The following is a 23,675-nucleotide window of genomic DNA, read 5'->3' on the forward strand; positions in this document are numbered from 1 at the left end:
AGGTTTGGTTTGTTTGTTTATGGACTGTGGCTTCAGTTGGTTATTAACAGGCTGCCTGTGACAGGGATTGAAGTCTGTTTTACAATGGTCTTGGCCTTTCCCATAGGGATCCTGAGCTCTACTTCTGAGAGTTCTATGCTTCCAACAAATGTTCATAGATTTAAATGGAACGATCTGAGTCACCCTCAGTTATTTGACTTGAGTCTTGAGCCCGCCCCCTCCCCCATCCCCACCAAGGAATTAGGAATATGAATTTACTAATAACAAATACTTACATTCCGCTTACTGTTCCAGAGACTGTCCTAAAGCCTTTTAATATATCAACTCGTTTAACCCTAAGAATTCTATGAATTCAGTACTACTGTTGCCCATTTTACATATGAGAAAACTGAGGCACAGAGCGGTAAAGCTATACACCTATTAAATGGTGGACCTGAGGTTCAAACAGAAAAACCTTCTGGCCCAGCACTCTTGCTCCTAATTTTTAGGCCCCTAAGGTCCACGACTGGGACGTTAATGACCCTGAAGTGATCTTAAGGTCCTGAATGGAGAATGGAAATTGGTGGTGAAGTTATTCCTTGACTGAGAGCCTGCCTCCCTGCTCCAGCAATTGCTGGGCTCCTGAGGTCTAACGGTGAAGCAAGGCGAAGGGGCTTGTGGGTTTAAGGTCAAATTTTTTGAAGCTGTGAAGTTTCCCTCCAATTCAGAAGCAGCCCCTTGCTGACGAATCAGCTGCCTAGCCCACAGGTTTTGCTGTCAGTGGAGTTTATAGATGACCAAGACAGGCGAAATGATGTATCATTAAGCTAACATTAAATAACACAGAGCCCTTCATAAATCTTTTTTCTCAGTCGTCCTAAGGCGCGACCCAAGACGAATCTGCAACTACGGAGTGGCAACCAGGGGGCGGGACGAGCAGCGACCATTTTTGTTTTGCGGCCGTGCGCTCTCAGAGAATCTTGACAAACAGGACCTCACGGAGGAGGTGGGGCCTCTCCGCGGGCGGGGCGGAGCCTGGGGGGACGTGATGATTCAAACGAACCAATGAGCTCCGCGCATCTGGCAGGAGCTGCCAATGACCGGTCGTGCTGGGGCGGAGCCCACAGGCCCTAGTGGGCTCGGTTGTCCGGCGGCTTTGGCGCATTTTCGGCTGGTTTGATTCATCCATTTTGAAGAGACTGGGGAGCGGGGGGCTCGTCTGGTTAAGGGGCCCTGAACCAGGGAGCGGCGGAGTTTGAGAAGCCAGCAGCTCGGGGCTCGGCGGCAGCGGCCTCCTCGGCCGAAGTTGGGGGGGGTGGGGCGCCAAGCGCGCGGGGTGGGGGGGGTCCTGGTCTTTGGCTCCTCGACTCGGTCCTGTTTCGACAGCGAACATGTCTCGGCCTGTCAGGTCAGTGCGGAGTCCGAGGCCTGGAACGGGCTGGAGGGGGCTGGGGTGAGTGGTGAGGGAGCGGGGTGGGGGGGGGCCGAGGCTCAGCGCCGGCCTTCTCCGCGCCGCGCGCGGCCTCCTCCCTTTCGGGCCCCGCGCGCGCCCCTGAGCGCGGGGGCCCTGGCTGGCGCGCGGGGCTGCGCGGGGGCGGCGGCCGCGCGCCCGAGCGCGGGCTCCTCCCCGCCCCGCGCCGCTGCAGGGCCCGGGGCCGCGTTGCCGCCTCCCCCACTCGCCGCACTGGGGCGGGCCGGAGGGGGAGGGGTGTGAAGTCGGCGCCCCCGTGCAGGCCCCACCTCCTCGGGGCCGGCCTCGCGGGCTTGGTGGCTTGGCCCGGCCTCATTGGGGGTTGGGGCAGAGACGCCGTGGAGCGCCTGCCCCGCGCGGCCCGCGTGGGGGTGGGGGGAGGCGGCCTGTTCTCTCTGGCTGACGGGGGTGCTCCCTGCCGGGCGGGAGGGGCCGCGCTACCGCGGGGCCCCGCCTCCGTCCTCCGGGGTCTCTGCAGGGCCCCGCCTCCCGGATCGGGGCCGGGCGTGGGCGGGACGCGTTCTTTTCCCCTCCGGCCGGAGGAAGAGTTCTGGGCTGGGCCCTGGCGCGGACTGCGGCCTCTGCCCCGCCTGGGGGGTTTCTGAACGGGGTAACCCCCCGCACCTCGCATCCCGAGTTCGCTCCCGGCCCCCGTCTAGAAATGCCCTTCCCTTGGAATCGTCCCTGCTCAGGGAGGTGCGGGTCAACTTGCACAGCCCAAATCCCGAGTGCTCGTCCTTCCCGCTACCCGGCTCTCCTCTCACGTGGCCGAACACGTTCGGGTGTGTTTGTAATATTTTTACCCCCCGAGTAACTTTAATAATAAACGGGCTAGGGTCGTGCAGTCGTTGGACTTCCTTCTGAGACTGGCAACAAGTTTGCCGTTCCCCAGCGCCCGGTGGAATCGCCCTCTGCCGTCCTGGCTATTGTATGGAATGTGCCATTTATGGAGGGGTGTGGCTTAATCCAGTCTGGTGCGGCCTTAAGAAGGAACGCTGTTGCTAATAAATGTTATTTTTAACATAATGTCCTTGAGGCTGTCAATGTAAGGATTGGCTACTTGGCGTAGTGTTTTCTGGATAAATAGGTTTCGTTTTTAGGTATTTTAACAGTTTCTTCCCCCTTCTCCATTCCAAGTTTTGTGAGAAACGGAAGTATTTTGACCTAAAGCTGTAAAGGGGGGTTTGGAACCCCGGAAAAGGTTTTTAAATGTTGCACACCGTTCTGTCTCCAGACTAGACTATCCGCTCCAACTGGTGGTGGGCTGGGACTGCATACTCCTGCGCTCCGGGTGGGCGTGAGGAGAGTGCTCACTACCTACCTGACAGCCTTTCTGCTTAATTTCAACCCACATCTCTGATACCTTACCATCGCCGCCGGGAAGAGTTCTGCCTGCATTTTGGCACGGAGTCTGAATCGATATTTCAAATTATAGTATGCATACTTTTTTGCATAATAATTAACCGGTGTATCCGGTCAATTTTCGTAGAGTATTTTCTTTAGGATCAGAACAAACAAGACAATTATCATAATAAAGATTTGTTTCACCTGGATTGGATCTTCTGCCTTCTGGAAGTAAATTACTGCGTGATGAAAATGGATTTGTTTTTCTCTACCTTCTAACCGCAGTTCACTAGGTTTTGATGAGTTTTCACTGTTGTAACTTAACTCCTCTGCCCGATTTTGTGCCCCCCAGATTTACATGTTGGGACAGGAACATTTTTTACCTCTTGAAAACTTTGATTTTTTTTTAATATCACCAGGTGGGAATAAATACATTAAGCACGTTCTAATGCGTTTTTTTGTAGGCATTGGGATTTGTGCACAACTTTTTTCTTAGTATGTTAAAAGTAATTTTTTTAAGTGTTTATTTGCCCCTAATTGAAGAATGAAGTTAAATATATTGTAGACTTTTTTGAGTCACTTTCAAATTATTAATTTCAAGCAACTTGGTTTCTGATTATATAGTGATGAAGTCTCTTTGTAACTGTCTTTTAAGTCTTTTACATACTCTTGATTAATAATAAAGCAGAAATAATTAAACTTGAGTTTGGTGGTTTGTTAAATTTGCAATAAAAAAAGTTCTGTCTTAGGGAAGTGCTTTTATTTCAAGGTGTAATTGAATCTGTTTACTCGAGGGAATGTAACCAAAAATTACAGATGTTGACCTGGTATCAGAATGATCAACCTTGTTTAAAAACAAACCAAAAACCAAAAAAAGCACGTGTTGGATAAGTGTCTCTGCAGCTTCTTTGGGGATATGTTTCTGTCCTTAGGCCTGTATATAATTTTGAGGGTTTTCTGGTTTACGTTTTTACTCTATTTTAATGTTAACCTAAGCATTTAAAGAAGATTTAGAAATGTACTAATGGCTGCTTGACACCAGTTTCCAAATGAGTGGAATTGATCAGCTACTGCAGGATTTTCCATAGATGTGTGCACTACACATATCTAAGTAGTTTTGTTCAGGCTGTATTGCTCTCTCCACCTTTTATAGTATATGATTCACATATAAATGACAGCTCAAATATTTTAGGCCTTGGATTCGAGTTTATAGCATAAAATTACAGTCTTAGAGCCAGAAAGAAATTTAGGCAAATTCATCTTGCAAGTGACTTTATGTGGGGACCTGAACAAGTGAAGTGCCTTGCGTCATCCGCTAATACATGCCAATATTGGGCCTAGAACCTAGATTTCTCAATTTCCAGCCCTGCTTACCCTCATCCTCCCCCTTTCCACATAAATGCGCTCTACCTTCTACCAGATAAGAATTGATGTTACTTGACTGTATGACACTTTGAACTTTTGTTTTTATGACTCTTATCCTTTGGAATAGGGACTAAAAATGCTACTACTTGTAAAAGATGAAAGCTCAGAGATGTAGTGACTTGCCCAGACTAGAAAGTGGGTTTTTTGAAATTCAGCTTGGTGCATTTGCCAGAGATCCTCTCTTATTGAAAATACTCCCAAGTCACTCAGATCAATCTATTTCTCCTTTCTTCATCTTGTAAGTGTTATCATGCCTCTTTTTGTTAAGTACTTGAGATTGCAAACAACCTTTAACATTGAAAGTTTAGATGTGAAAGCATAGGCTCTTACAGATAGATAAAAATATTTTTGGTTTTGTTTATACTTTTGTTGAGAATTAACAGCTTTTCCAAGATTTCAAATTGCTTTATTTTTAAAGAGAATTTTGTTTGTAATGTGTCTGGATTTCTTATTTAAAAAAAAAAAAAGACATTCTCTCTTACAGGGAAATTAGTTTCAAAACGGCCTGTTAAAGGGAAAAACTTAGAAACCTGAAACTTTTAGGTAGTTTGGATTTTGATACCAAGTATACACTGTGCTAAGTCGACTGTGACTCTAGCTGGCCAAGCTCCTCTGTCCAAGGGATTCTCCAGGCAAGAATACAGGAGTAGGCAGCCATTCCCTTCTCCAGGGGATCTTCCCTACCCAGGGATCAAACCAGAATCTCTAACGTCTCCTGCTGCATTGGTGAGCCGGTTCTTTACCACTAGCGTCACCTGGAAAGCCCCCAGGTAGACACAGGAAGATACTTAAAAGTGTCATATACTAATAAATGTGGTTTTAGATGAGCCTGGTTCCTTGTATCTCATCTTATTGTCTGTGTCCAGGGTGTGTGTGTGTGCATGTGAAAGAAGTGTGACTTTTATTAACCTTGAATCTGTACATTGTTACTTACATGTCACTTTCCTCTAAAAAGAAACTTTGTAGACTTTACCTTTCAAAATATCTCACATAACTTGCAAAGCCTGAATAATGGAGGAGTTAATTTTGTAACAACACTTAAATACTCAACATTTCCCAACATATATATATTTAATGTGAAAACTATAATGAGACAATGCTGGGAATTCCCTGGTGGTCTAGTGCTTAGGACTTGATGCTTTAACTGCGATGGCCCAGGTTTGATCCCTGTTTGGGGGACTTAAGATCCTCCTGCAAGCTGTGTGGCACAGCCAAAAAAAAGTGTTTTAAGTTTGATTTTAGAGAAATTACCAAATAAACATTTACTAAGTATAAATACAGAATCAGGTACTCCACTAGAGGATTTCACTTTATCTTGTGTTATCCTTATCACCCTGTAATAGAACATTTTTTAAAATAACGGATGACAAAATAAGTTACAATAGTATGTTACTCAATGTCACAGAACTATCAAACAGCCAGTATTTGAACTGAGATTTTCTGAGTACAATACTGGCATTCTGTGGTACCATCTTTCCTTCCTAGTGTTTGGCATGAAGATGGGCAAATGCTCCTTTATCTAGTCATCTCTAATGGTGAGTGCATTCTGTATGCACTGGTGGTTAAGATTTATATAGAAAATAGTTGAGGGGAAATATATGGCCAAAATGTTTTAAATAGCGATCTGTGTTTTTTCCCAACTCAATCTTTAACTTGCAGAGATAAGTTTTAATTAAAAGCATTTTTAAAAAAAACAACTAGAAAGAACTTCGGCTTAGTCCAATACCATCTGTTGGAAGTGATAACTTTGAAGTCAAGGAGCTAAGGTGTAGAAATAATAATAAAGGTGGATTTAGGCTTCATGAGTCTTATTTAAGTCTCTTCCAGATTTGTATTGTATTTGATTACACACCGAATGTATTACAGGTCCACAATCCTTAGTTTGAAACCATTGGAGGACTATATGTGTTTGAGAGTTCAGTATTTTCAAAAGTTTTAAGCAGGTAACAAGATTTAAAAAAAAGAAGTAACAGGGTTCCTATACTGTATATATAATGTACCATCATCAGTTTGGGTTAGTGCTCCTATAACGAAACACATTAATCGCTGTTAAAACCTAGGAATTTTCACACTAAAATTCTAAAAATCCTCCCGTTTGCCCCTCATATGTTTACCACCATATACATTATGAAAAAACTTGGTTTTCAGAACTTTTTGAATTTCCAAATCATAGATGAGAGAATGGACCTTTTAACAGTGCAGTCCCTTTCTCAACCTTTAATTTTAGAAAAAATAAAAATCTTGAAACAACTCCTTAAGCAAAGTATATATATTATCCCTATTTTGTATGTGAGATAGCTGAAACTTAGATAATTACATAATTGGCCCAGTTGACCTAACCATTAAGAGGAAGCAGGAATTCCAATAGAAACTGGCCAGTCCAAAGCCAGTGTGGTCTTTTCTGTGAGTCACTGCCTCGGGGTATTACTGGTAGTAACACACTTTGCCGTCTTTGGAGGGGTTTAGTTCATAGCAGGACTTTGGTGGACAAGACCAACTTTAGAGTGAGCTGGGGAGGGTGTGAATGGAGAAAAGGAGAGTTTGGGGGGAAGAATAAGAGAACATGCGAAGAGGTTCATTAAAGGAAAAGAACACTTGAATGTACAGGAAAACGCACTGAAGTGTGAGGCTTTTGTGGGAAGAAAATAACATGGCTTTAAGTGAATACGGTTCCTAAGTCGGGCATTTTTCCCCTGACCAAAATAAGTGAATGGATTCCAAAGCCACCTATAGGACACCACAGGAAATTAATGGGCTCATTTTACGTATGCAAATAGATGCAAGACTGCCAAACATAGCTAACTGAATCTAGTATGTATTAAAAATATCAAGTAGAATATGTCCCAGAAACAAGGGAGAAAGACCATAGCATTTGAAAAGGTTCAGCACCAATTATAAAACTCATTAGTATACTACAATTAGTAGGAAATTAAGATTAATAAATTGGAGTTGATTTAACTTGACAAAAGTTATAAATTAAGGTAAGTGGTTGAGTTTTAGTGATTGAAATCATTTAGCAATACAACTCATTAATAAGGAGAAAGTAATTTGGAATAAAGAGAGATTGGTTTTACTTATGTTTTTGGTCTGTTTTCCCCAGAAATATAAAAAACAAGGCCACTGTTCTGTGTAGCTCTGGGATACCGACCCAATTAACATCCACATTACAGTCCATGTGAATGGTGCCTCTCTCAAGTTGAGAGTTAATGATACACAGTCACATAGAGTTTGCAAACTTGAGTCACTTGAACTTAATGAAGTTGTTGAGTATCCTGTGAAGTGTTACTTCTGTTTGCCTTTTTAAATTCTTAGCTGCAAAGGGAAATAAACATATCATTCTGGATTATGAAGTGGCTTCTTGGATTGTTGAGTCTAGAAATAGAGACTGCAGTGTTGTAGACAGTAAAAGAAAACATTTTATCTAGCACATGACAACTTGATCAAACTGGGGCATCCCTTTGTTTTGCCTCAAAAAAATGTATTCCTATCTAGGTTCTAGGAAGAACTGATTGTTACAGAATTGCATTGCCATATTTTAAAATAACTAGTATCTAAATAGAGGTGTTTGAAAAACTTTAGGTTGCCAAGAGTGTCTCAACTGGCTATATTTTCAGGTGCTTCTTAGTATCTTTTGAACTGTGCACCTGTACAGTTACCTGCAAAGCAAGGTGATCTTCAGGAAGATTTCATCTGTCAAGATAAAATGACCCAGAACATGAATTTCTTTAAGAAACTAAAACTTAGCTCCACTGAGAAGTAAAAATCCAGCCATCTATTCATTGGACTGGGATAACGGACTATCTTCCGCAGAAGCTACAACTGGAAAGATTTATAATAATTTATAATAAGTATAAATAATTTATGATAATATTTTGACTACTGCTTTCCCACTGAGTTCTCTAAATCAGACTGTCAAACTCTGCTGCTTGATATTGCATCATTTAGAGTGAAACATCACACTTGTCAGGAAAAGCTGTCCTTTTGATGCAGAGAACTGTCCTTGATTTACAACTTTAGAGCCTCAAACAAGGGCTTCCTGGGCACAAAATTCACATCTACCTTAACTTCTTTGCCAAAAAATAGGACCCAAGGTCCACTTCACAGTCTAAACCTGATGAAGACCCCTTTTCACACAGTCCTACTGTGCTTTGAACCCATCAAGACACTGATTCATTTAAATTTCACCTAAATTGTACCCTTCCCCAAATCCTTTTCAGTTTTCCTGTTTGGTTAGATGCTCCACACTTCTGATGTTCCATCATCTTTATTATAATGAGTCGGTAAATCTGACTTTCTTAGGCTACAGATTTGTCCCTGATAGTTGTGTTGAGACAACTGGAAGAGTCCACTGAAGTTTCTAAGACTTTGCTGCAGACAGGACTCTACTTGGTAATGTGCTCATCTGAGACCCCTGTAATCTCACCTGCTTGAGGTTTACTCTTCCTAATTGCATAGTTTTTGCACTAAACTTAGGTTGGGAATGTTTTCCTATATGGAGGAACTGAATATATTTTGGGAATAAGGAGTGCCATATAACAGTTCATATTTATTCACCTGGACTGAAATAGTAGCAAGTTGATAAAAGATTTAGAAGGGAATTGTAATAACTAACTAATATGTATCTGGCTCATCATTCAGAATGCCTTTATTCTCGTACAGAAGTTAGAAATTTACTTTTCCCATTTGAAGAACTGAGAGCTCTTTCCTGTAACGTTCTTGATTTTTTAATTTTTATTTAAAATTGTTTGCTTTCTTGTTTCTTGTGACTGGTTTTGAATTCTATTTAATTGTAAAAAGCAGAATGATATACAGTTAAAGCAACATTTCTTAGCCAAAAGGAACATGAAGCTCAAAGATAAGCAATTGTGAGAAATTACCCTGAATTGAATTTACATATCTCAGCTTCTATGAACTAATTTTCTTACATCCTGAGAAAATTTGGCACATGAATAATCTTGAGAGTTACAAAAATAGAGGTAAAATGTCCTAAGTTTTAAGGGGTGAGTGGATAGTGATTGTTGATAAGCAGAAACTTTCATATTTAGCCTTGAAGGAAAGAGTGGAAACTGTCACATCAATTTTAAGGGCTGCTCTGTGGAAGAAAGTTTAGATTTAGACCATGGTAATACCAGGAGCTAGACAAGACAATTGGTGAGTGGACTTTAGAGGCAGATCTCACCGCAATGGAAACTTCCAATATGGAGTTTTCTTCGAATTAGTAGCCATGGGAGATCATGAAGGTTCTCAGTCAAGCCCTTACAGTACGTCTGTTAATAGGATAACGTGTTTTGGGTAAGATTGGGTTAGCTGTTAGGTCCAGTAATTCCAGTACCTGGTGGTACATCACCCTTCCCCCTGACCCCCACAGGCCACTAACCTTGGATAGGCTTTATGAGTGCTTAAGGAAATGGCAACCCACTCCAGTGTTCTTGGCTGGAGAATCCCAGGGACGGGGGAGCCTGGTGGGCTGCTGTCTATGGGGTTGCACAGAGTCGGACACGACTGAAGCGACTTAGTAGTAGTAGTAAGCTTAAAAAAGTGATTTTCTTGAAAAGATGAGTTAAAACTAGGAAGAAATGTTACACTTTCGTGGCCACAGATTATAACTGTTGCTTGTAAAAGTGAAACTACTTGGTAAATCAGTATATTCTAAAGTGGCTCTCCAGACATTTTTGATGAGGTTCCTGTAAGAAATAGGTTTGACATTGCAATTTTGTTACACGTAAGAATACAAACACGGAAACAAGCTTCAGGCACTTGCCAGTTATTTAGGCACAATTTTCTCTGATCTTTTCTATTTGCTGCTTTTTCTTTTAAAGAGCTAGTTATAGGGAATTCCCTGGCGGTCCAGTAGTTAAGGCTCAGCGCTCTCACCCCCTAGTGGGGGAGACTAAGATCCCCCACCTGTGTGGCAAAAAAAATAAAATGCTAGTTACACATCAGTAAGGGCTTCACTTTGGAACAACGGACTGGTTCCAAATTGGGAAAGGAGTACATCATGCAAAGTGCCGGACTGGATGAAGCACAAGCTGGAATCAAGATTGTTGGGAGAAATAGCAATAATCTCAGATATGCAGATGACACCAGCCTTATGGCAGAAAGCAAGGAGGAACTAAAGAGCCTCTTGATGAAAGAGGAGAGTGAAAAAGTTGGCTTAAAATTCAACATTCAGAAAACTAAGATCATGGCATCCTGTCCCATCACTTCATGGCAAATAGATGGGGAAACAATGAAAACAGTGACAGACTTTATTTTCTTGGGCTCCAAAATCACTGCAGATGGTGACTGCAGCCATGAAATTAAGACATTTGTTCCTTGGGAGAAAAGCTATGACAAGCCTAGATAGCGTATTAAAAAGCAGAGACATTACTTTGCCAACAGAGGTCCGTTTAGTCAAAGCTATGGTTTTTCCGATAGTCATGTGTGGATGTGAGTTGGACTATAAAGAAAGCTGAGCACAAAAGAATTAATGCTTTTGAACTGTGGTATTGGAGAAGACTCTTGAGAGTCCCTTGGACTGCAAGGAGATCCAACCAGTCAATCTTAAAGGAAATCAGTCCTGAATGTTCATTGGAAGGACTGATGCTGAAGCTCCAATACTTTGGCCACCTGATGTGAAGAACTGACTCATTGGAAAAGATCCTGATGCTGGGAGAGACTGAAGGTGGAAGGAGAAGGGGACGACAGGATGAGTTGGTTGGATGACATCACCAACTCAATGAACATAAATTTGAGCAAGCTCCAGGAATTGGTGATGGACAGGGAGGCCTGGCATGCTACAGTGCTTGGGGTTGCAAAGAGACACGACTGAGCTACTGAACTGACTAACTGAATGGCTTCCCAGGTGGCTCAATGGGTAAAGAACCTGCGTACAAAGCAGGAGGCACGGGAGTTGTGGGTTTGATCCTTGGGTCAGAGAGATCCCCTGGAGGAGGGCATGGCAACCCTAGTATTACTAATACTAATACTAATACTCTAGTATTCTTGTCTGGAGACTCCCATGGACACAGGAGTCTGGCAGGCTACAGTCAACAGAGTTGCAAAAAGTTGGACCCGACTGAAGTGACTGAGCATACTCGCAGGCATCCTTCAGTAAATTGACTTCAGGACCCAATAACGGGTTGTGGCTGACAGGCTGAGAAACATTGTTCTAGATATTTACCTCTTACATGATTAGTGAAAAGAGCTGTGTTAGCTGTTTGGGGTTTCTCAAAACTCAGATAAACTAGATTCTAGAAAATTAGCTAGGTGTTTCTTCTTCCCTGCATTGACCAGAGCAGTGTGATTTCTTCAGGGTTACAAATGGAAGGATAGTCCGCTTGAATGAGCTAAACAATGTAAGTTGTTTATAAGTTCCCTCTGGTTTTCCTTGAGAAAATGATTTTGTGCTCTTTAAGTAGTGTAGAGCTTAGGTGTCAACAATTAAATGTGTGTTTCTGTTTTAAAGTTCTGCTTCCTTGCCTGGAATTTGGTGTGAACGTTGGTGACAGATTAGCATCAGATTTTGTGGTTTTAGTTGTTTTCTCATCTGTAAGGTTAAGAGGGTTAGTTGAGATCATCTCAAAGCTGTGGTAATTTTCATCTCTGAAGTACTGTTCATTCCCTGATAGCTCAGTTGGTAAACAGTCCGCCTGCAATGTGGGAGACCTGGGTTCAACCCCTGGGTTTGGAAGATTCCCTGGAGAAGGAAACAGCTACTCACTCCAGTATTCTGGCCTGAAGAATTCCGTGGGGTCGCAAAGAGTCGGGCACGGCTGAGTGACTTTCACTTCACTTGATCTTTAGAATGTTATTCAAAAATTTTGACTTGGTCTTAGATGGTTGCTGCTATAAGAAAGAAATTTGGGAGGTAGACTTACCATTATTTAGTAGAAGGAAGTTGATGATCAAGAGAGAGGAAGAAAAAAAATCTTATTGCTTGAGTTAGCCATATTTGGTGCCAAAAATGGATCTTTTCTTGTTCTTTGTCTAGCTTCCAACTTTACCTTTCATTTTTGCACTTTATAGCAATGCAAAAGTGAGGACTTATCACAAAGCCCTCTGGTGGTCATCCAGGAATTGGTTCATGTGTAACCAAGTTACCTTTAGAATCTAAATATAGTGATTATATCAGCTTTTAAAATAAGAGCAGGCACATAATTGAAGTTTTTGTGTTCCTATAGTTTCTATTTTAAACATTGGTTTTCCTTACTGGGTTACAGTTCTGTTTTCTAGTGTAAATTTTTACACTTGTTTAGATGGAACTCCATTTGATTTGAGTGACAGAAATTGATCGAACTTGAATGGTGGATTTAAAATAGCTAGTATTGCTACTTTCTCTGCCCTAATTGGTAACTGGAAACTTTATCATAGAGTTGGAAATAATGTTAAAATACATATTTTGACGTTGCATTTTAGTGAAATGAACAACAAACTCTTGAACACAATCTTCCTAAATAATACTAGAACCAGACACCATGTTTTTAAGAGGAGTGATTTAATCATGCTGTTCAGATAAATAGTTCAAGAGTGTTGTGTAATCAGGTGGGTTCAAGATTGCAGTGGTATTCTGGATGGAACAGGTTAGTGCTTACAAGAAATAATGGCTGCTATTTATTGGATAATTGTGTGCCTGGCACTCATGGCAACCTTGAGAGACAGGTGTTGTTATTTCTGTCTTACAGGTGAGAAAACTGAAGTTCAAAGAGGGGAAATAACTGGGAGACCCAGGATTTAAACCCAATTTTAAAATCCATGTTTTTAACTTTTATGCTGTCTTGAAATTCTTAAATTTAATTTATTTTAATTGGAGGATCATTGCTTTACAATGTCTGTATTAGAAATTTTGTATTGTCCTCCCAGTTTGAGTTTTTGATGTTCATTTTACACTAAAAAGTTGGTTTTGGCATTTGAAAGTTGCTCCAGCGGTTACGACTCCGTTCTTTCAGTGGTATCATAACATGTTTGTAGTTTTCCTGTGTTGAAAACTAGGATAGAAAAAAATATATTGATACAAAATATGGGACTTCCTTGGTGGTCCAAGGACCTTGGTGGTCTTCCTTGCCAAAGCAGGAGGCTAGATCAAGGAACTAAGTAAGATCCCACATGCCATGCAGCATGGCCAAAAAGAGAAGAATGTACTAAATAATTTTTTGGCTGTGCCAGGCGACTCGCAAGGTCTTAGTTCCTTGACCAAGTATTGAGCCCTGGACCACTGCAGTGAAAGTACTGAGTCCTAAGCACTGGGCTGCCAGGAAATTCCCCTTTCAAATCTCTTAAATCTAAAATAAAGTTGTTTAGTTTGGAGAAAACTGAATTTTCTTTTGTTGTTAAGGGCAGTGGGATTAAAAGTCTGATAGGTTAAAACCTCCAGTGGCACATACATCCTCCCTTCTGTTGCCCTTTCTCACCCTAATCCTTTGCAGAGGCCAAATCCATTCACTCATCAAACCTTCCTTGAATCTGATGTTCTAAGTGAAGGAGAGACAGCCTCTGTCCTCAAGAAGTTCACGTTTAAAAGGGGAGACAGACATTAGTGGTTTATGTAGTATCAGTAAGGGATTAAAGGTGTTGAGAGGTGATGTTGTAGCTGATATGAATGAGACTGATACGAATAGCATTCTAAGCAAGGAAGCTGCAGGACCAAGTGGTAAAAAAAAACAAACAAAAACAAAACCTGATTCTTGGTTGCTACCTGGTGTTGATTGTTAAGTGGCAAGAAATGAGATCCAAAAAGACTTTTAAGGAGCTACTGCTGCTAAGTTGCTTCAGTCGTGTCCGACTCTGTGCGACCCCATAGATTGCAGCCCACCAGGCTCCCCCGTCCCTGGGATTCTCCAGGCAAGAACACTGGAGTGGGTTGCCATTTCCTTCTCCAATGCATGAAAGTGAAAAGTGAAAGTGAAGCCACTCAGTCGTGTCCAACTCTTAGCGACCCCATGGACTGCAGCCTACCAGGCTCCTCCCATGGGATTTTCCAGGCAAGAGTACTGGAGTGGGTTGCCATTACCTTCTCCAGACTTTAAGGAGATTGGATGATTAACCTCTAGAGTATTTTCTAGAATTAGATTTCTAACAGAGCTCTTAAAATTTGGCCCTAAGAGCAAAAAGTTCAGAAAATATTTGAGTGCCTACCTTTTACCTGTTCTGTAACACCAGTGGGGACATAAGACATAACTGTTACCTTCAGAGAGCTCAAATTAGTGAAAAGCAAATGCTACAGCAGTATGTTTTAAGCTGTGTGGTCCCCAAAAGGATCATTGACTGTTTGAATTTGACAAAGTCATGTTTTTCATTAAGCTTCGATAATTGTGTTTAATTTTATAGAGCAACTTTTTAGATCTGTGTGGCAACTTAGGTCATCAGTTCCAACAGCTGAGGGACTGGGGCCCAGAGAAGTGATTGGCCTGAAGTTCTAGAACCAGAACCTGGAATTCCTCTTGGCAGATTCTGTATTTATCACTACATAATTCCTTTCTAAGGAGTGTTTGTAGGGATACACTAGAGAAGTGTATCTGTCATTAGCAAGCTGTTAGAAGGTTCTTTATATTGAACCCATACTTAATCTGACCACCAAATGTAACGTGTTTTCTCTTTTGCAAGTTAGAAAAATCCCAATTTATTCAGTTGTTCTTCATATGAAGAAGGAAGAAGGAGGAGAAGAAAATGTCTACCCACTGCAGTATTCTTGCCTGGAGAATCCCCATGGACAGAGGAGCCTGGCGGGCTACAGTCCATGGGGTTGCAGAGAGTCAGACACAACTTAATGATTTAAGAACAACAGTGATCCTTTTCCATTATGATTACTTGCCTTTATACAGTATCATAGGATATGTCTATCGATCCCTGGAAATTGTACCGCATTTTAGCTGCAATTCCACCAGCATGGATAACCTAAAATTATTATACCTGCAGTTTTAGAATCTGTACATAATTATTAGAAGCTGAGGTTTAAAACTCCCTCTCTTAGATCCTTTCCCCCTGCTTCAGTGTCCCATTTTCCTTGATACCAAGTAATGCATAAAATGGTCATCTTTGCATAGGGTTCATAATGTTGTTTTTCATGGTGTCTGTCAGTAAAAATCACTATTTTGCTAGAACATGAATATTTACTAGCTCCCCAATAGTTTTTTGTTTTTTGGTTTGTTTTTTTTTGTTTGTTTGTTTTTGTGAGTTTTTTTTTTTTTTCAAGAAAAATTTTTGTTTTTTTTTAATTGTGGTAAAGTAGCATATGTCCCCACTGCAGTACTCTTGCCTGGAAAATCCCATGGAGGAGCCTGGTGGGCTGCAGTCCATGGGGTCACTGAGGGTCGGACACGACTGAGCGACTTCACTTTCACTTTTCACTTTCATGCATTGGAGAAGGAAATGGCAACCCACTCCAGTGTTCTTGCCTGGAGAATCCCAGGGACGGCGGAGCCTGGTGGGCTGCCGTCTATGGGGTCGCACAGAGTCGGACACGACTGAAGTGACTTAGCAGCAGCAGCAGCATATTTACCATCTTAACTTTTTTTTCCCCCGATTCTTTTATATAATTTTATTTATTTGCTTTTGGCTGTGCTGCTTCTTCATTGCTGCGAGCGGGAGCTACTCCCTAGCTGGGATGCTCAGGCTTCTCACTGCAGTGGCTTCTCTGGTTGCAGATCACAGGCTCGAGAGCTCACGGGCTTCAGAAGCTGTGTACATGGGCCCGATGATTGTGGCGCGCAGACTTAGTCGCTTTGCCACATGTAGGATTTTCCTGCATCAGGGATTGAACCCAGCCTCCTGTATTTAAAGGCAGATTCTGTACCACTGAGCCACCAAGAAAGCCGCATCTTAACCATTTTAAAACGTACGGTTCAGTAGTTAAATACATTCACATTTTTGTGCATTCAGTCTCTGCTGCTGCTGCTGCTGAGTTGCTTCAGTCGTGTCCAACTCTGTGCAACCCCATAGACGGCAGCCCACCAGACTTCCCCGTCCCTGGGATTCTCCAGGCAAGAACACTGGAGTGGGTTGCCATTTCCTTCTCCAATGCATGAAAGTGAAAAGTGAAAGTCAAGTCGCTCAGTCATGTCCGACTCTAGCGACCCCATGGACTGCAGCCCACCAGGCTCATCCGTCCATGGGATTTTCCAGGCAAGAGTACTGGAGTGGGGTGCCACTGCCTTCTCCGATTCAGTCTCTAGAACTCTTGTAAAACTGAAACGATACATACCATTGACTTCTCCATCTTCCTCTACCCCACCCCTGGCAACCACCATTCTACTTTTTTGTCTCTCTGCATTTGACTAGGTAACTCATGTAAGTGGAATTAATAGTCACATTTTTTAAATTAACTTTCCTAATAGAATGGTATCTTTAATATATAAACTCAGTTTCTTAAAACATAGTTACAATATATTTTATGGTTTTGCATCTTGACTCATTGAGGCAATAAAGTCAGAAGATAATTCATTATTAGTAGACTAAAGAAAAACAATGCAAAATTCCTTATGAGTTCTTTTTCTCTCTTAAATCAAGAGTGTGTCCATAGGGCTTCCCTGCTGGCTCAGTGGTAAAAATCCTGCCTGCCAACACAGGAGGCACGGGTTTGATTGCTGATCTGGGAAGGTCCCACTTGCCACAGAGTAACTACGTGCAGGGGGCCGCAACTCCTGAGCCTGTAGCTCTGGAGCCCGTGAGCCTCGACTACCGAAGCCCGAAGGTCCTAGCGCCTGCACCACAACATGAAGCCCCCACTTACCACAGGTGGAGGAAAACCTGTGCGCCACGGAGACACAGCACAGCTTGAAAAAATGCGGCCATACCTTCTTGCACATCTAAGCCCCAAGCATGTGTTCAGAATTCACTCCTCCTCTATCATTTTTGCATATTATATAGACGTCGCACCTGTACTCGAATTCTGACTGCCCTGTTTTTGCTTTTAAATGGTTCCTTAATCTATTGTTGTGCTGATATTTAGTCACTAAGTTGTGTCCGACTCTAGAGCCCACCAAGCTCCTCTGTCCATGGGATTTCCTAGGCGAGAATACTGGCGTGGGTTGTCATTTCCTTCTCCAGGGGATCTTCCCCACCCAGGGATCGGACCCCTGTCTCCTGCATTAGCAGGTGGATTCTTTACCACCGAGCAACCTGGGAAGCGTCTTAATCTATAAAACCAGGAATAGTGCTCAGCTTAGGTTTAAGTGTAGTTGGTGGTATGTTTCTCTTAGTTCTTTCAATTCATTTGTTCAATTTCCCCTTAGTTACAGTGCATCTAAGGTTCTTCTAAATGCCAGGCTGTTTGGATACTAACATGGAAGCTCTTATATCTCTCTTAAGGCAGAAATTTTAAACTTCTGGGTTTAGAATATGAAGTAGAATAATGGGAATTAAATTTGTTTGAGATATTAAAGATGCTTTACCTAGGAAGAAATACTTTTAAAAGTACTTTTAAGTACTTTAAGCTGAGCGCCGAAGAATTGATGCTTTTGAACTGTGGTGTTGGAGAAGACTCTTGAGAGCCCCTTGGACTGCAGTCAATCCTAAAGGAAATCAGTCCTGAATATTCATTGGAAGGACTGATGCTGAAGCTGAAACTCCAGTACTTTGGCAACCTGATGCAAAGAACTGACTTGTTGGAAAAGACCCTGATGCTGGGAAAGACTGAAGGCAGGAGTAGAAGGGGATGACAGAGGATGAGATGGTTGGATGGCATCACTGACTCAATGGACATGAGTTTGAGCAAGCTCCGAGAGTTGGTGATGGACAGGGAAGACTGGAGTGCTGCAGTCCATGGGGTCGCAAAGAGTCAGACACGACTGAGCGACTGAACTGAAAGGACTTAAAAATCACTGAGCCAAGTAGATGCATAAATTTGTTTCTTTAATAAATGCTCTTTAGGGGAGTTTCCTGGTGGTATAGTGGGTAGGATTCCATCCAGGCTTTCACTGCTGTGGGAAGGGAGCTGAGATCTGCATGCTGTGAGGTGCGGCCCCCAAAAATGCTCTTTAATAAAGAACATTTGGCTGTTTATTATTTATTATATTTGGCTGTGCCAGATCTTAACTGCAGCATATGGAATCTAGTTCCCTAACCAGGAATCAAACCTGAGTTCCCTGCATTGGGAGCACTGAGTCTTAACTACTGGACCACCAGGTAAGTCCCGAAGAACAGCTTTTGAATGAATCAGTTTCTTCCATTCCCTTCTGTGTAAAGCTTAACTTACAGTCACCATAGTTTGTTTATTATAATTAACTGTATTATATTTAAAAGCTAAGACACTTTGCCGTGAAAAAAAAATTAGTAGTAACCTTATTTATCAGGAATATGTGTGAATAAAATAACATTTACAGTTTTGGTTTGTGTGCTTATGGTATCAGACTGTATATAAAGAATATATGGTACTATGGCTCATTTCTCCATTTTATGTACTCCTGGGAGGTTGTTTTGTTGGAAAGGATAATATTTGAGCTATCCCTGAGATGAGCATTATAAGAATTGTCGTTTGACATAGTTTTGTTTTAAGCTATGCTTTCCTATAACACAATATGACATTCTTTTGGCTGAGATGACAGCTTTTTGAAAAATAAATTTCAGAGAGCTAGTTCTGGTTCTGTTTATGAAATAGAAATGTGTGTTCTAATATCTTAGAAAAGTCCTATATTTTTATGATCTTGATTAGAGTCTTTTCTTTTTACAGAAATAGGAAGGTCGTTGATTATTCACAATTTCAGGAATCCGATGATGCTGGTAAGTTTTATGATTTCAGTAAGTAGTAAATTGAACTGATTAGTGGAAGAATACCCAGCTTATTTACACTTTTTTTTATTCTTTTGAAATAATTTTTAATTTTTAGACTATTTTGACGTATATAAATTATATCAATCTGTGTTACTCAAAACAAATGTTGAATCTGCATGGATTTTAATTTTTCCTTTGTAAATCATTGATAATAAACACTTCAATAATTTTTTTTCTTACCTAGTTTTAGACTCTAAAGTTTAAATGTGCAATAATTCTTATACATTGTTTATTAATATATCTCCTGCTATAATCACAATAAAACTCATACCTTGTAATAGGGAGCATGTATGTATTTTGCATGATGAAGTAAGATGAGAGTATTTTGTGAAACACCTTTGATTTGTGAACTAACTATAGAGAGGCTAGTGTATTGTAAATCTTAGCCATAAAAGGTTTCTTTAAAATATGTCCTTACTCTCATTTTCAAGATGTGTTTACTGTTCTTTTTTCTTTAATCTAATTTTACTTTATAAAGATAATATTATATGCTTTGGGGAAATGTAGGAAATACAGCAATGTATAAAGAAGAATAAAAAAAGAACATAACCCAACTTCCCAGAGGCAATACTTGCTAAATGTATTTGTTTACTCATTTAATCCTTAGCTCAGTCCTGTTAAAATGGGGTTATAAGTATTGTTATTTCCATTTTACAGATAAGGAAACTGAGACAGAAATATTGTTCAAGGTCCCTTAGCCCTCAAGTAACCTTTTTGTTTAAAAAGGCTTTGGTCTTTTTTTTTTTTCCTTTTAAAAATATAGTTGACATCTTTCTGTAGAATTTTGGATTCTGTGCCTCTCCCAGCTGCCCCTACTTAGCTTTCTTGTGTTATGAAAAGTTTATGCTTGTTAGTGGTTGTGTGGTATTCCATAATTTATAATTATTCAACCATTTAATAATTGCTGAAGCTTCACACTGTTCTCAGTCCTCACGAGTGTATATAATGGTCTAGTGAACAGTTTTGGAAATAGTCACTTTTTAAGGTTTTATGGCACTTTTTAAATTGAGGGTGTTTTCTTCAAGTGTCAGAGTGTGCTATATATAATACTTTAGCTTAAAAGTAATTTGCTTGATAACAGTAATTGTGTTAGGATTGTAGGATTGTGGGTTCTTTACATTCTAAAATGCTTATAATATAACCATGTTACCATAATAGTTTCCAAATAAATACAAAGATGTGGAAACATGTAAAAGGCTTTAACAAATTAAAAGGGTAAAATATAAAATAAGAGATATTTGGCTGTGAGTATATTAAAGTATACACATGAGGACTAGAAAGCAATAGGCAAAAATAAAAATGATTGAGTCAAGGTGGAACTAGAGTGGAAAAGAATTTTGTTTTTGTAATGAAAGAAAATTATTTAGGATATTCTGCCTTCTTAGCTTTTAAACAGCTTGAGAGAATTATCTCAGTAAATACTGTGGCATTTTTGATATGTAAAAATCATAATATAGTTCATTGAATTTGAAAATTTTTATCTTCATAAATAAATTTTATCTTCATAATCTGTTTAGATGAAGATTATGGAAGAGATTCAGGCCCTCCAGCTAAGAAAATTCGATCATCTCCCCGAGAAGCTAAAAATAAGAGGCGATCTGGAAAGAATTCACAGGAAGATAGGTAAGAGGCATTGCTAATCTGTTTCTACTTACAGATGAGGGTAGTCTCTGATCTCTAAACTGGTAGAATCTTCAGTTACTTTGGGACAGTGCTCTTGGTGGTGTTTTTGTGTATTTCATATTATCAAAGCATGCAGTGCTTTGATTCTAGAGGTAGGCTTGCTTAGACTCAACCTGGAGTCTCAAGTGAGCTCTGGGAATGATAGAAGGATTTTGTTGCTACTGCAAACCTCTGAACAAAGGCAGAAAGATTGTTTAAGTATGTACTGATAATTTGTTGCCCAAAGATACTATTGGCATTTTCACTGTAGAAGGGGCAGAGAATAAGTGACCTTTCCTATTCAGAAAATCACTGGCACAAATCACTGACAGAATTATAACTAAAGCTTATAGAATCTTACGTTGCATTGCCTGCTGAGTTTTATATAATCAATCCTACTTTGTTTAAATAATTTAATCATTTTGAGCTGTTCCCTTTCCCTTTGTGTCATAAATGAGTTCAGATAAGTTATATTGTCAACTGTGATTGGCTCACAAGACCAGGGTACAGTAGCTTTCATCTCTGCTCTTACAGGTATACGTGTAAGCTCTCAAATTCAGTGTAGTATAACTATGCCACGACCTTCTTGGTGGTGTGGTGATGATAGTTACCATTTAGGATTATTATATGCCCGTATCTATTATGTGCTAATTTATAATCATTATCATTTAATTCTCACAAAACCTTTATTAGGGTAAGTAATATTAAGTCAGAGGAGTCAGTGATTTATCTAAGGACTGGCAAATGAACCAACAGGTTTTGAAACCATGTCTATTGGACTCCAAAATCCATTTTTTTAGCCATTAGACTACACCACTTCCAAACAGTACTATTAAGTATGAGCATTTCAAAGAAATGAAATGATAATTCTCATTAGTTCTTCTAAGATAGTTACTTTTGAGCACTAAAATCAGTATAATAAAGCCTTGAGTAGAAGTCTTTCGTTCTGAATTCACAGAAAGCTAAATTTAATATATTCACCTAGCATTTTCTGTTTGCTTGAATCACTAACCTCTAATATTTTCTTTCCTGGAGAATTTCAGAAATGTGGAAAATTTTTGAGGAAAAGTAAGATAAAATTTTACTGTAGGAAGATAACTCTTGCATAATTTCATTAATATATCTCTCTAATCCAGTTTTTTAAAATAATTTTTTTTTGATGTGAACTATTTTTAAAGTCTTTATTGAATATGTTACAGTATTGCTTCTGTTACATGTTTTTGTTTTTGTTTTTGTTTTTTTTGGTCACAAGGCTTGTGGGATCGTAGCTCCCTGGCTAGGGATCAGTTCCACACCCCATGCATTGGAATGCGAGGTCCTAACCATTGGGCCATCAGGGAAGTCGGCACTCCAGTTTCATACAGCAGTCCAACTTAGAACTGTCTTTTATTGTATTTATTTTATTATATTTTCCCTAGGAATGAGCATCTTCATTGCCTGTTATCATGTCTCATCATTATAATTGATATCTAGACTACGTTTTCATTGTTGCAATCATTTGGTTTTATTGCTCTCTCCTATGGGTCCAAGAATGGTTGAAATAGTTTTTGTTGCCATTTGTATTGTCTCATATGTTTATTCCCTCAGACCAGTATTATGTTGATTTTTCTGTTGGTCTCTACTTCAAAGTTTAGCTATTATTTGACTTCATTTTAAAGGGGCTCAAGGATTAATGGTCTCTATAAACTAAAAATAATAAGATAAACAGAGAAAATGATTTCATTCTTCATCATTGTAATAGACTTGTGAATTAAATGCTTATTTTGCATAAAATATTTAGATAGAACAGTCACAATTTTCAAAATTACAGTATATTTAGATCAGATTGCTTAGTAAAGAAATGTGTTTGGTTTTTTTCTTTGCTTAGGAATCTTGGGCTCAATAGTTTGTCATTTGAGTGTGATCTAGATTATGGGAATACCAAAAGATTTACAGGATCTGCTGTTGAAAAAAAGAAAGCTATGAAGACAATTTTATGTATGGTTTTTTGGTGGTTGTTTGTCAGAATTTATCATGGAATCATAAAATTTTAGCACTGAAGAGTACCAAGTGAATTGCCTAAGATCATACAGCTAATTAATTTATGACAAAGACAGAACACTACACACCAGATTTCTAAGTTAAAATTTGTGAGGATATAAAATGTGCATCTTTGTGACATAAAAAATTATTTTATAAAATTTTCCATTTAACTTTGAAACTCTTTAACTTTTACCCTGCAGTGATCTTTAGCTTGCTTTTATTTTCTCCATGATGTAAGGCAGGCCTATATGTTGAGATTTCTGATGTACAGCATACTAGACTCCTAAATATTAATATTAGGAGATAATTAATTTATTTTCATTTTGCTTTAGATAAATTTCTGGCATATTGTAATTTATATAACTCCAGTTTCCTTTAATAATTATAAAGGTACTTGCTGCATTTATATTTGGTGCTATCCACTAATTTGCCTTCTTTACCACCGTTGATACATTACATGGTTTATTTTCATTATATTCATACTCTGTCTCTGACAATGAAGTTTTTTTCTTAGTAAATGTTCTTGTGAACCAGGGCTTATGCCTAGGTGAAAACTTTTAGCCTGTGTTGAGATACCTTGGTTTTTTCCTTTGGGTCTTCAAAGGAAGCAATATTTTCCAAAAGTGGATAAAATTGTTCTTAATCACCAGTATCTCTATGTATTAGGGAAATAATGGAAGCAATTTCACTTCTCAGCATCTGAATTATTTTATGTATAACAGGTTTTCTTTAGCATTCTTCTCCGGTCAGATTTCTAGAGATTTATGTTCACTTGGATTTTGGTCTAAGACTTTTAAACTTTTCCCTCTTCTTATAGTGAGGACTCAGAAGAAAAAGATGTGAAGACTAAGAAGGATGATTCTCATTCAGCAGGTACTAACAATTTTTAATGTAGTAGCTGTAATTCTATTTATCTATTTATTTATTGGACATTTTAATAAGTGGTTTCATAGTAATGCCAGGCTCTGTGGTAAATACCACATTACAAACAGTAAGTGTCTCCATCTGCAAAGAGCTCACGATGATT

The 23,675-nt window shown here is 39.9% G+C and overlaps 1 protein-coding gene across 2 annotated transcripts in view; it reads left to right on the forward strand.

Moving 5' to 3' along the window:
* Window positions 1-1,170: 1,170 nt before the first annotated feature.
* Window positions 1,171-23,675, forward strand: part of NUCKS1 (nuclear casein kinase and cyclin dependent kinase substrate 1) — a 28,018-nt gene continuing 5,513 nt past the window's right edge. The window contains exons 1-4 of one of the 2 annotated variants that reach the window (XM_025277685.3): window positions 1,171-1,387; window positions 18,864-18,913; window positions 20,482-20,587; window positions 23,466-23,521. In XM_025277685.3, the coding sequence (XP_025133470.1) occupies window positions 1,371-1,387; window positions 18,864-18,913; window positions 20,482-20,587; window positions 23,466-23,521 (229 nt within the window). In that variant the 5' untranslated portion in view covers window positions 1,171-1,370. The remainder of the gene's footprint in view (window positions 1,388-18,863; window positions 18,914-20,481; window positions 20,588-23,465; window positions 23,522-23,675) is intronic. The other variant, XM_025277684.3, reaches the window with a different exon arrangement.

This window comes from Bubalus bubalis, chromosome 5 (genome assembly GCF_019923935.1).
Source record: "Bubalus bubalis isolate 160015118507 breed Murrah chromosome 5, NDDB_SH_1, whole genome shotgun sequence".
Classification (NCBI taxonomy): Eukaryota; Metazoa; Chordata; class Mammalia; order Artiodactyla; family Bovidae; genus Bubalus; species Bubalus bubalis.